The following is a 13,155-nucleotide window of genomic DNA, read 5'->3' as shown; positions in this document are numbered from 1 at the left end:
ACTTTTCAAAGAAACTAGAATTAAAACATGAGAAGTCAAGACTTTTATGATTCTACAAGTCTATATTCTTACAGGGACAATGAGAAGAGTGTAAGTAGAAATTTTGCTCTGCATCCTAACATGAAGAATAAAATGACAGAACCAACAAACTTTTTAAAAATAAATTTAATTTTATCTATTAGAAATATCCCCAAAAAGTCCACCTTTCCACAAAGGCTTAGATTTTAAACAGAGTTCACATTTTTAAAAATTAATAAACAGCTAAATAATTTCAGTATTAGATTCAGATTTTTTTAACTGAATAAGAAAGCAAGTCAGTGGCAGGTAATCAGGAAGGAATAAAAATTTTTTTATATTGTCAGTTAATTTCTAGATCACTGATATGAGCATAGAACTTAACTTCAGAGTCAAACTAAGTGGACCAAATACATGAAATCAGCATGTGATCTTCAATGGTTCTACAGATGCCAGCAGTATTTTAATGTCAGACTTCTGCACTGTATTCTAAGGTAAGTCAAGCCAACTGCCATACAGAACAATTAATAAATGCTGTTTGCTTTATATAGGTGTGTCCAGTTTCCTGGTACACAGAAAAATTCAGCACTGTAAACAAGCCTTCTAATACAATCCACGGGAAAAAAAATTATGGTTCACACTTTGAAATGCATGATTACTATAGTTTCAGTGTGCTCAGAGGAAGCAGGCTTGTACCTGGACCTTTTTGCTTAATTTTTTTTTTATTAGGATGCCATTTTCCGGATCATGTAGTTCAGAATGCCGCCGTTGTGGAAGTAAGTGAGCTCCACATCAGTGTCAAATCTCATGATGGCATGAAAGGTTTTCCCAGTGTCCAGCTGTTAGGACAAAGAAAGTTATTCAAGCAGCAGAACCTTGCACATGTTACTTTAACATCATAGTAAAATAAGGTCTATTAGGATAGTTTTGCTATCTTAAAAACTTGGATAGAAAGCTAAAGTGAACAGGCACCAGTGCTTCTAGAACTAGTGTTTCCACACTAGACTGCAGGAAGCTGCTTGAGAAGAAAGTGGTTTAAAATGAACATAACAAACAGTATGAAGTTTCATTGCACTTGCTGCTTCATTTATAACTGAGAAATTTACAGTGGACTTTGAGTGACTGCTCCAAAATACAGGATGGCTTTGTGTTAATTAAAACAGTTTGAGAATGCTGCTTTTATATCCTGTCATAGTAAATCATAGAACAGTTTGGGCTGGAAGGGACATTAAGGATCAGCTAGTTCAAACCCCCACTGCCATGGGCAGGGAACATTCTACTAGAGAAGGTTGCTCAAGCCTTATCCAACCTGACCTTGAACCCTTCCAGGGAGAAGGAATCCACAGCATCTCTGGGCACTAGTTCCAGTGCCTCATCTCAAACTCCTTGTATCTAACCTAATTCTGCCTCCTTCAGTTTAATCCCTATTAGAATAACTGTTTTAATTTCCTTCACCGTCTCAATTCTTCTCTCCATTTTAAATTAATCTCACTGCCATATGACACGGCATATGTTTTGAAGAGATAATTCATTTTGAGTAAAATTACAGTGATTCAGAAAATTCAGCTCTTAGGTATCTCTCACCTTAATCTGGACGTTCATCTGTGGTTTTAGTTTTTCAGGAATGATAATCGTGTAACGCTCCCGTCCAGTGAGTCCTAAAGTTCCTGCATCCTCTCCAGGTAAATACTGCAGAGGAATCACTCCCATTCCTACTAGGTTGCTTCGATGAATTCTCTCATAGCTTTCAGCAAGCACAGCCTTGACACCCTGGGAAAAAAGACAAAACAGGTTGAGTTATTTCATAGCTCAGAACAGTCTTTCTGTATTCACAAGAAGAAAATTGGTTTATGTGTAGTCCCCTCCATTTTATTTACCAGCTACTGGTAGAGCCAGCAAGTCTGTCTGACAGTTGTCCAGGATGACTTGAGTGTACATCACCTTCACATCTCTTTAAAAGAAGCCTGACTCAAAAAAGTAATGTGTTTTCTCAGGAATCCTGCCTCTACTTTAAAAAGTCTTATTCAGAGCACCACTAGTTATTTCCATAACTCTTCCTAATTCCAGTGTTGCCCTCCTATAAGCACCAGTGTGCAGTTTAATCAGTTTTGAAAATTTTACATGTTAATACATTTAACACAAAAAATCATTGCCAGAAAAAAACTCCAAAAACCTAGATGAACTTAAACACCAACTCTCAAAACTTTTTCTAATAATGCAAGAAAGCTTGAATCAGAGTTCTTGCTGTAAACAGTGTAAGATTGGAGACACAAAGAAAGAAACAAGTATTTCACTGTATGTGGATCTCTATTTGGTTTCCATGGTGAAGCCATGCTAAATTTAATTTTCACTGATACTCTTCTCTTACACTTTCTAGTTTCCTTGCTAAGTGAGCTTAAGGATGCTGCTGAAAGCAGACCTATAGTTTATTGGGTAATGGAAAATGGAAGTAAAGAAATTGACCTTTCTAGAGTGGCCCTGTGGATTTCTAGATGAAAATCAGACAAGCCTTCCAGCTGGGACACATCTGTTAATATTAAATAGCTTTTGCAACTCTACTGTGGCTCTTGGAGGCAGCTGAGATTTTAAAAGAGCTCTTGCTACCAAGAGTGAGAATGAGCTACTAAGGATTTGGTCATAAGCTAGTTTTACTGACAAATTAATGCACTGTTAATACTGTTCTCCTAGTTTACTGTAGCCACTCACCAAGAGGAATGGTCCTTTAGCAGCCCAGTCTCTGGAACTTCCTGCACCATATTCCTTCCCAGCCAGCACAATCAGAGGATGACCAGCCTGCTTGTATCTTTCTGCAGCATCAAACACGTCCAGCTGGAATAAAAATGCCAACGGCTTTGTAAAGCTTTTAGCGAGTGGAAGCACAGTTCCAGGGAAAGGAGGGAAAAAGAGTGCTCCCACATAAACAACTGAAGTCCGCAACTTCCACCAAGCAGCACTTTAAGGATATTGACCATACAGCACTTCTAGTCTGATCTCACTCCAAAAAAAAGCCCTGCACCTTCCCCTGGTGCTTTTACAGTGGTTACACTCTCCACTGCTATGCCTGAAAGCATGTAACTGCTTCCCTGAGTCAGCTCCTGCCCCCTCAATTAGCTTCAGTACTTTTTCAGTACTGAAGTAAATTATCTAACCTGATAAGAAGGAAAGCCACCATTAATCCACTCTGTTGTCAGTGAGCCACAGTTTAGAGCTGTGTGTGTACTTACAACTTCCCCAGAAGGGAAATGGATCGTCTGAGGTCCTTGTTTATCAATAAACTTGTTGACCAAGCGAATGTTTGCAAATGTCCCTCTGGCCATGACAGCATCATTCCCTCTGCGGGAGCCATAAGAATTGAACTCTCGAGGAGTCAAGCTATTAAGGGAAAAGAAGAAAGGAAATTCTGTTGGTTTTAGACTAAAAGCACTCTGCTCTGAATAAATAAAGTAATAAAGTGATGTTTCTGAGGCAGGTATATATGTAGTTCCCACCCTGGCAGTAGCATCCAGTTAGCCAATACTTCTCCTTTGAGATGTTTTGAAGGAAAACAAAAGTAATTTACAAATAGCTAAAGTTTGGTCAACTTCCATAATATTCTCAACTCTTGCCCTAGAAATAGTCTCCAACAGTGATGCAAGGATATAATTCACATTAAGTCAGTAGATGCAACACAATTTTTTTCTTAACAGCTAGTGCCTGAAGTTCCTCATTATTTATGCTACTATAACATCTAGAAAAAAGGCAGAGCACTGTGCTAAATATCTAAAAGGCAGCAAGAATCTCTGCTTCAAATTAGAACTACAGAAGAAAAATTTCACTTGCAAACAGAAATATGAGAATGAGGGGACACTCCAGCCTAACCAGCAAACAAAAAATGCACTGGAATGTGACAGAAAATTAGACTGTTTGCACGGGGCTACATCCAAACTGCAGCTATGACATACAACATCTGTTTTGTAATGCGTGTAGGACTATTCAGATTTCCAAGTAACTGATAGCAGAGGATCAGAGAGTCCAATCAGTATATGACACTGTTTTAATCCACTCTGTTTCCAAAATTATTACATGTAGTGAGTTAAGACTTTTTTTATGTCTGTGCTGTTGCTCAAAACACCACTGAAGTTGTAAGAAGTGCTAAATTAGAGAATAAAACCATATTACCTGTGAAGTCTGAATGGGCCAACTTGGTAAATCCTAGTCTTGCCTTAAGTTGAACCCCAACTACTAAACTGACAGACTGGCCATAGAAAAAGATGAACATTTTACAGGAGGTTGGACTCCAATCACAATAGATTTGCCAGTTATTGCAGCTGCACTGAAACCTAAACTTCTGTATGTTCTGTAGTGCCTAAGAGCCCTGCACATGCTAGAAGAAATTAGTATAAAACCCATTTTTGGCACTAACAAAAACGGCCATTTTGCTTTGATAGGGAGACAAATCTTGATTCCCTTATTTATAAATAAATGTATAGGGTAGTTTTTGCAGCAAGTCATCTTCTTCCCCCATTTCCATAAAAAGGTCTTTAGCTCTATAGTGATAACAGATGTACTATTCTACTTCTTACACTCAGTGAGGGCTGCTGAAGCAGCAGAAAGAGAAATGCTTTTCTTTCTTAATTTATATGTTGTCCAGGCAGCTGTAAAGGTATACAAATGTATGTGAACAGACAGAAGGTATGTGTGCTTGTAACACTGTATAATAGTTGTGGTTTGTTTTCTCTCCCCAATGTATGACAAGAACAAGAAGCAGGGCTTACCCTCTGCTGGTCAAATAACGGGCTGCAGGACTATTTCTTGCTATGTTCCCAGCTGGAGATATATGGTCAGTTGTCACAGAATCTCCAAAACTCAACAGGACATAAGCATCTTCTATTGTTTTCGGGGTCTGAAGAGCCAAAGTCTAAGCCATCATAAATACAAACAAAACAATTAATGTATGAAAAATAATTCCTTTATCTTCCTCAAAGAAGTGCAAATTGTGAAATAAAGTCTCCCTTTTTACACGTTAGGAGAAAGGAAAAACCCAACACTATAAGAAATGTTTATGTTTTTGAACAAATACGATGCCCTGGCTGCCTGCCAGCAGGTTCATGCATGAAGAAAAGAGGAGACAAAAAGCCTAGCCAAGTTTTTCTGTGATACATGTGTGAAAATCAAGGATTCCTAGACATGTGCATGCATTAAAATCTCTTTACTTTTAAATGGCACTGAATTAGCAATCCAAACCCCAAATTATTTGGTGCAACAGGCGAGAGGCAGAACGGTGCATCTAATTTCCTTTTCTTTTTCTTCACTTGCTTTGTGACTATTTAGAAATATTTCAACTTAAAAGGAGGAGACTTTTCAAGAGCCCTGAAGTGAAAGGGAATCCTTACAATTTTGAGTTTCGCTCATGCCTCTGTATTAAAATGAACACAATAGCGCAATTCTAACATGTAAGAACCAAGACCTAAATAGGCTTTTATGAATTTTCTCAGGATCCTTAAAGAGGCTTTGCTTCATCCTCAATATGAGTCAAGATCACTGCACACTTTGGCTTGAGTCAAAGGGAAAGCACATACGTACCAGACCATCAAAGAAAGGAGGAGACTTGATATAAGTAGACTTGGGATTCCAAGTATAAAGTTTATCTGAAGGAGCATCTAGGGCATTCCAAGCTTTGTTTACTGTCTGAAAAACGCACAAAATCCTTTCATTGATTTCTAAGTTTTCAGAAGCAACATAAATTACTTCAGAATCCAGACAGAATTACAAATTTGACTTTAGCAAAAGCCTCATGTATTTCTTAGAGCACTTTGGAAAATGCACTTAATCTACATTACGTTTGGGGGTGATTTTTTAATGATTCTAGCTATTAAAAGATTTAGGAAAATCCTCACTTCTTTACAAAAGAAGAGACATTCATTCTGAGAATAACCTGTAATAGGTAACACTTTATATTTCTCTATTGTATTTGTAAGTTATTTTAAGCAATTTCCCTAACATAAAAACCACAAGAACATTTTGTTTTGACACTTGAGAAAGATTTCCAGGAAGACATTACCAAGTACATCTCTTTTTTCTGATATCAATCCTATAAGTTAATGTAAATGAATTTTATGTCATCTGAAAAAAAATCAAACATCTGTGAAGCTGGAATATTCTGCCTTCTAGTATCCACAGGGGATGGCTGTTGAAAACACACCATCTACATATTACATTAAAAATATTGTAAAGAACAATTTTCAAAATATGTTTGTCTGAAATAATGAATTAATTATCCAGAAAATTTTAAAAAAACAAAAACAACTGTCAGAACAAAAGCAAAACGTAGAGATGAAAAAGGTTGATTTCATTATCATGATCACCTTATTTAATATCTTCAGAATAGTATAGTACATCAAGCAAACTACTGCCAAGAGGATTAATTCACCTCTATTTTTTCGTAGACCTCCTTGAACATCCCAGGAATAACAAATTGACGCTCAACAGCCTGAATCTCATTTCTTGTTGGCCAGATATCTTTCAGGAAAATCTTCTTCCCCGAAGCATTTATTCCTGCATAAAATGCTATTGTCAATTCTGTTGCATAAATTTTTCATTAAGAAGAAAGAAAAGTTTACCACTGTGATCTCTGGCTAAGGGTTCTTTGTAATACTCACAAGACACATTGTTTTTCACTTACAAGAGTCTGACAGAAGAGTGTGTCACAAAGTTGGTAATATCTTTACATAACCCTTCTCCTGTGACTTCCAATGACTTTCCAGAATAATTTATACTGGAAAGGATTTTTGAAGGTCGTCTGCACAAAGAAAATCTACTAACTCAGGTTGGCTCTTGAAAGACTATCACTCATATATAACCAAAAATATGACCCAGTGGAATTAGGGGGAAACCAAGCCTAACCATTATTATTTCTCCATCATACTGACTCCTTGTTGCTCTGACTCTTAACAATTGCATAATTTGTCTCCCAGAGGTACTTTAAAGCACTTCTCTAGGACAAATGTTTCTGAAGTGCTTAATTCCAAACAGTTTACCTCATAAGCTGTGAAAAGGAGCATCCCAACAACACTTTCTTACCTAAAGGCTCTTTCTCAAAGTCGATCCGGACAGTCCCTGCAATTGCATAGGCTATCACCAGCGGCGGGGAGGCCAGGTAGTTAGCACGGGTGTTGGGATGGACACGCCCTTCAAAATTCCTATTGCCAGACAGCACACCCACTGCCACAAGGTCTCCCTGTAAGATGGAGTTTAAAACAAAGATAAGTCAGGTGCTTGCAGAATCCACACACACAGCAAGTCTGTAGAGCCTCACCGCACTGCAACAACAATGACCAGTCACAGAACTGTCTCCTTCTGAACGACCCCAAAACATTTACCACAGGAAAGAGAATATAGACTGAATTTACTTCGTACAGAGCTGAGAAGAGTCAACACATAGTATAATACAGCTCAGAACAGCACACAGCAGAGAACAGCTTACATAAATGAGCTGCACAGGAAAAACTGCATACCTGTGTAATGGCCTCAACAACAGAATCTGGTAGGGGTCCACTATTGCCAATACATGTCATACAGCCATAACCCACCACATCAAACCTATACAAAGCACAAAAAAAAATGGTGAACAAAAAGCTACCTTGGAGCAAGACATTTAACCACTCAGCAGTTGGCAATTGTTACTTTCAGGAGAAGTACTGCTTTAACAAATGAAATCCTGCTGAAAACAGCATTTTTAAAATGCCCTGTTTTTACAATTGCTGTGAATATCCATGCACACAGAATGGGAAAGGTGTGCATGGAGAGCAAGAGGAACAACAATATAGTGTGATTTACACTGTTTCAAAACAATTAGTCTTGAAAATAACCCATTCTCCTGCTTAAGAACGTAAGTCTTCAAGAAGTTACAGCAGGCCTTCAGCATTGGTACAAAGCCAGCCAGCACAACAACAATGTGTTCACTCATGCAGGATCACACCATAAGGTACCTGCAATATCTTTTAAGCTGTTATTCTATTGCATCATTTGTTGACAACGCTTTTAGTAAAGCAGCCATAGGACAACAGTAATAAAAGCACTCCTACCCTAGCTGAGAAAGGTAACGCATAACTCCGCTCTCCCTCAGATAGTAAGTGACAACTCCGCTTCCTGGGGACAGGCTGGTTTTAATGTATGGCTTCACTGTCAAACCAGCTTCAACAGCTTTCTTAGCAAGCAATCCTGAAAAATACAGAGGATAGTTGCAGATTTTCCTGGAAGTGAGACAGTTTGGTGGATAAGCATGTTAAGAGAAATGCACTGTTAAATAACTAGAAATAGAAAACGCACCAGCAATGAAATGGTACAATTTTGAGCCAACTGCACTAATTTTGTGATAACCAACTGGAGGACAAGTGCTCTGTTGAACTGTAGATCCAGTCTGAAATTTCTGTTCCACAACTAGAAAGTTGCATTCAGTAAGATGCACTCACTGGGGCAGCAAGTAGACATTCAAAATTCAGAACACTCTTTGTAAGACAACTGTCTCACAAAAAATGCAAGGAAGGACTGTTAATTTCTTGCTTACCATGGTCTAGTAACCCAGAGAAGAAAGAACTGCAAGCACAGGATTTGCTGGCCTTGGGAGCAGAAGGCCATGAGAGCCAACTCTGGCCCTTGCAATGAACAAGCCATCTTACAATCCACAGCTTGTTGCACAAGTGCTGTTTTACCACTCCTGGATTTGTAATATGCATAGAGATATTTCAGTGGAATATGTTACTAGACACACATTTACCCTGAATTTCTTCCTTTGAAATGAATTGTCCATACAGAGATTAATGTTCAGGAAACAAGTCCTCTCCAGTTCTTTTCCAGGATAAACATAAAAGAAGCAGGAGATAGACAAGCTATGCAGAACTTCACATTCCTATGCTCCATTTTCCTCCTCACACATGACATTCATTTAGATAAGAAAATAGACATAAGCTGTGCTTTGATCCAACATGATCTCCAACAGGAAGATGTCATCAAACTGTTATGTCTTTGCCAGCTGTCAGGCAACTCTGTTAGACATGACCCAGACCATGACACTTTTAAGTGTTGTGTGAAATGGCCTACACACATGAACTTAAAGAAGCAGTCCTATTCCTGAAATTGCTGCAGTTCCTTAGCTACTACAGGAATCTGCAGAAACTGGAGCTCTTGGCTACTTCTGCAAATGAGCCCATGAACAAACAGACATCCTAGGAACTGAGAGTTTGACAGCTTATTTGAAAGCATTGGCTTCTGTCTTGCTGCTCATACCAGTTCTGAAAAGACAGCATAGTCAAACTCTCAAAGCTGGCAAGGAAATGCCAGAACTTCAGCTCCTCTGATCAATCTTAATCCAACACCTTTGTAAAGGCACATTAGTCTGTCGAAGTTCCACACCCACTCTCCCCACAGACACACAGCCTCTGCTTAGTGCACAGGACATATATCAGTAGTTTGAAACAACTGTTCATAGCCTGGATTTTTTTAGCTTGGTTACTTATTTGGAAACACTATGTTTATTTACTTTCATTTGAAACTTCATCCTGAAAGCCAAATTGTTGTGTTTCTTGTGGGTACCTCAGAGGTTATCAACACTGTTGTTAAACAACAGTTATCAGAAACTGACAGAATTAGTTTTTCCTTCCTTATCAAGGTCAAAACATAAATGCTGCTATACAGAAAAGCGGCAAAGGTGAGAGTAGCCACTACATCTGAGCATGTAACACCAAAATCCTTAGGACTATGTTCTTCAGGGTGCTGTGCATTACATAGTAATGCACTCAAAGTACCAACTTTATTTATATCTGCAGAGCATTCTACACTTTAAACCCATAGAACTATTAAGCCAAGATGGTTGAAAGATCAGTATCCTTACTGCCTCACAAAAGGTTAAAAATGCATTAGCCCAGGAGCCAAACACTAGAGGACACTATACTCAACAGGCACAACTGAGGGATACACTCACCTAGAACTAAGGGAATAGACAAGGCAAACAGTGTCTGCCTGGAGAAAATCTACTTCTTGATCCTTGCAAGAAACAAATACAGCTCTATTTCTGTGATAATGCAGAATGGACCTGAGGAAAGAAGTATGCTGCTTTGTCTGCCCTGTTAAGGGCAAGTGGATTGGGACACCTTGTTCAATTCTGCTCCTCTCAAGTGGTAAGAAAACGAGCAGGTCTCTCCTCTGCTTCTCTTTTGCCCCACATCTTAGTTTATCATGGGCTTTGAACCTATTTCTAGAGTTTAAAAGACCTTTGGCCTGGGGGGGGTGAACTGCTGTAAGATGTAAAGTATGCAAAGACAGATGAGAGTCTAAAAACAGGTGATAAATACCACGTCAAAAAGTCAAACATAAAGTGACTGTTGACAGAGACTGCTGGCAACCCAAAAGCTTCCCTGCATAACACAGGAACAAAGACAAATTATATTACTTTAACCAGTAAGTAATCCTCTCTGGTGAAGGGTCTTTGTATTGTCCATTGCACATCCCTTCTGATCTTTGTAGGAATGAAGTTTGTATTGCATGAACAGACCACTAAGCCTTTATGCAGTGATGATCCTACAGTGACAGATACCATCTATGTATATGTTTGCAGAGGAGAGAAAGAAATATGTAAACATGTAGCCAAGCACCTAGGAAACTGGGACAAACTTGTCCAGTATAGACTGAACCCTTTGAGCTGACACTCTTCATTTCTGTTTTGTTGCCAGAAGCAAACACTAAGAATGACAAATTTTCTGCCCAGACTAGTCATGTTAAAAATGAGCCATCTCCTGACCTGAAATTTTACACAACCAAGTCAGACTAACTGTTCTGTAGTGGTGCATACCAAGCTTACCTCTGGCCTCCTCTTGGAGGTAGTTAAGAAGTAAATGAAAAGGCTCTGAAAACTGGCAATCCCTGAGAATGTAATTTGGTTCCTCTGTTCACAGCTACCATGCCCCCAGACTCTTGTTACAACTTAAGAGGGCAACTTCTAGCTAGATGTTTTTCATTCTGTTGACAGATCAGAGCACCTTCAGACTTCCCAAAAAACCATTCATTCTTCACTGTCCCTCTTCTGGTTTTAACTGTCAACAGCCTCCTCTTAGCTCTATATTTCAGCTTCTGTGCATTTGGAAAAGTGTCAAAAGTGTTGGATAATTAAGTTCCAGCTTACTTTGTAGAAAAGACAGAGCAGGAAGAATACATTTTTGTTAACCTACATTTCTAGCTACCACTTACACAAGTCCTTCTGCTACCCTTAGAAACTAAGCTCAGTTTAGCACTCCAAATGACAAAACCAGCACCGTACACGTTGAATTACATCAGTGTTGTTGTCTTTAGGCCACACTTCCAGAGCCATAGAAGAAACTACTGCACATTAGGCAAATCAGCTTACCTGCACCCAGCATGACTGAGGGATTACTGGTGTTTGTACAGCTTGTAATGGCAGCAATCACTACTGAACCGTGAGCAAGCTCAAAGTCACAGCCCTCAAAATTAAATTTGACTATGCTGTTGTGTCGGTCTGGGGCAATTTGGAATCCCTTGAATCCTTGCTGTAGGAGAAGAAAATAAGAATAAAAAGGAGTGGTTAACATAAACATTTTGACTGAACATTAGTATGGGCTGTTTTTTCATCAATGAGAAGCATCTCTTAGTCACGTCCATGCTTGTGCTTTTAGGTCTGATGGTGAAGGCTTGAATGTCTGGTCAACCAAAATGGGGGACAAAATTATTTTTTCTGGAGTTTCTCCTCTTCTCTGTTTACTGGTAAAACAGGCAGCCTTTGCAGCAAAACAGATTTGTATTTTCTTCCTACATTAATACATCCTTCTTCGGATTTCTCAGATGCTTTTTACTTATGTATGTTACAGATTCCTGATCACACGTACTCTCAGTACACAAGCTAGTCCTAAGATTTCAGCATAAAATGTAAGATTTTTAAGACAGGATTATCAAAAAGCTTGAATATATATCAGGAGCTGGTTTGAGAGGCAAAGGTCCGACAGTTGGAAAAAAAACAAAGAGCAAGAAGACACAGTTCATGCCATGAAAAATTACATTCAGAGATCTGAAAGCATAAGATCATCTAATGGAGTTTGAAAAATGTAACAAACCATGAATTACTTTGTTTCTTGATTTACAACACTAGAGTTCTGTAATGTCTTTAATAAGGATGGTTACTGTATGAGGTAACAATTCAAACTGATGTAGAAAACTTACGTATCTAGGAATATTCATTCAAATATAAATCTAGCTCTTCTTTCAATGACCACTTTTGACTGGGATGATGTAGAATGTAGTCATTGTTTTCTGTCTTTACCACCAACATCAAAAAGTCACAGAGACACATGCAGTTCTGCTCTGCTGAACAGATGCAATACTTAGTGTTGTGTAATACTTAAGTATTGGGATTCAGGGCATAACCTGCTTGGAATGCTTGGAGAGCTGAAGAGCTGGGTAGTTACCTCAAAACTCAGTGCAATAGGTATTTTGTCCCCTCAATTAACAACCCCCCATTGTGGCAGAGTTCAGAAATCTCTAGTCTAGGTCAAAGCCATGTTAGGCCTAAGATCAGAAAGAAATACCACTCCAACATGACACTTTCATGCAAGAGAAGCACATTTTAAACTACCTATTGCTTCTGTCACCTTTGAAACTGCAATCAAATACCCTAATTTATTTTTCACTAGGCAAACAAACAACACACAACTCCAGAGCATAGTTCTTGAACACCAGAGAGCTTTTAGAAGCATGCATTAGTGTGCTTGCCCAAATGTTCCCAGTTCTCACCTTGGCTCCTAGACAAGTCTCAAAGTCCTTCTTCATATCTGACACAGCAACTTTGTCCTGAGGTCTTTTTGGTCCACTGCAGCAGGGCACAACAGTATGGAGATCCAACTCAACAACCTTTTCAGGTAAGATAAACAGAGAGTGATTGGGCACTGCCTGATAGGCTGAAGCCAGGTAAGCCACAGGTATGCTTTCCTCTGCTCTTGAATCAATGCTAAGTCTGCACATCTTTATTTGCAGAAATTATTGAAGACACATGAGAATGGGAAGATCAGAAGAAAAGGAACATTTCTAATTTTAGATGCTGCCAGATCACAAGTATGGCTATCAAAAGTACTACAGTTACAGAAAAACCCAATGTAAATA

At 38.8% G+C, this 13,155-nt stretch overlaps 1 protein-coding gene across 2 annotated transcripts in view; it reads right to left on the bottom strand.

Annotated features, from left to right (window-relative positions):
• Positions 1-150: 150 nt before the first annotated feature.
• ACO1 (aconitase 1) overlaps positions 151-13,155 on the bottom strand; it is a 49,690-nt gene continuing 36,685 nt past the window's right edge. For both annotated transcript variants that reach the window (XM_088156650.1, XM_014888127.2), the window contains exons 10-21: positions 12,790-12,906; positions 11,393-11,552; positions 8,079-8,214; positions 7,509-7,593; positions 7,075-7,231; positions 6,425-6,549; positions 5,578-5,682; positions 4,770-4,912; positions 3,240-3,387; positions 2,722-2,844; positions 1,600-1,785; positions 151-854 (exon numbers count right to left, since the gene is read on the bottom strand). In XM_088156650.1, coding sequence (XP_088012776.1) covers positions 741-854; positions 1,600-1,785; positions 2,722-2,844; positions 3,240-3,387; positions 4,770-4,912; positions 5,578-5,682; positions 6,425-6,549; positions 7,075-7,231; positions 7,509-7,593; positions 8,079-8,214; positions 11,393-11,552; positions 12,790-12,906 — 1,599 coding nt within the window. In that variant the 3' untranslated portion in view covers positions 151-740. The remainder of the gene's footprint in view (positions 855-1,599; positions 1,786-2,721; positions 2,845-3,239; positions 3,388-4,769; positions 4,913-5,577; positions 5,683-6,424; positions 6,550-7,074; positions 7,232-7,508; positions 7,594-8,078; positions 8,215-11,392; positions 11,553-12,789; positions 12,907-13,155) is intronic.

Source organism: Sturnus vulgaris, chromosome Z (genome assembly GCF_052056855.1).
Source record: "Sturnus vulgaris isolate bStuVul1 chromosome Z, bStuVul1.hap1, whole genome shotgun sequence".
Lineage (NCBI taxonomy): Eukaryota > Metazoa > Chordata > Aves > Passeriformes > Sturnidae > Sturnus > Sturnus vulgaris.
The sequence above is the reverse complement of the archived record's forward strand: the minus strand, read 5'-3'. Positions and strand labels throughout refer to the sequence as shown.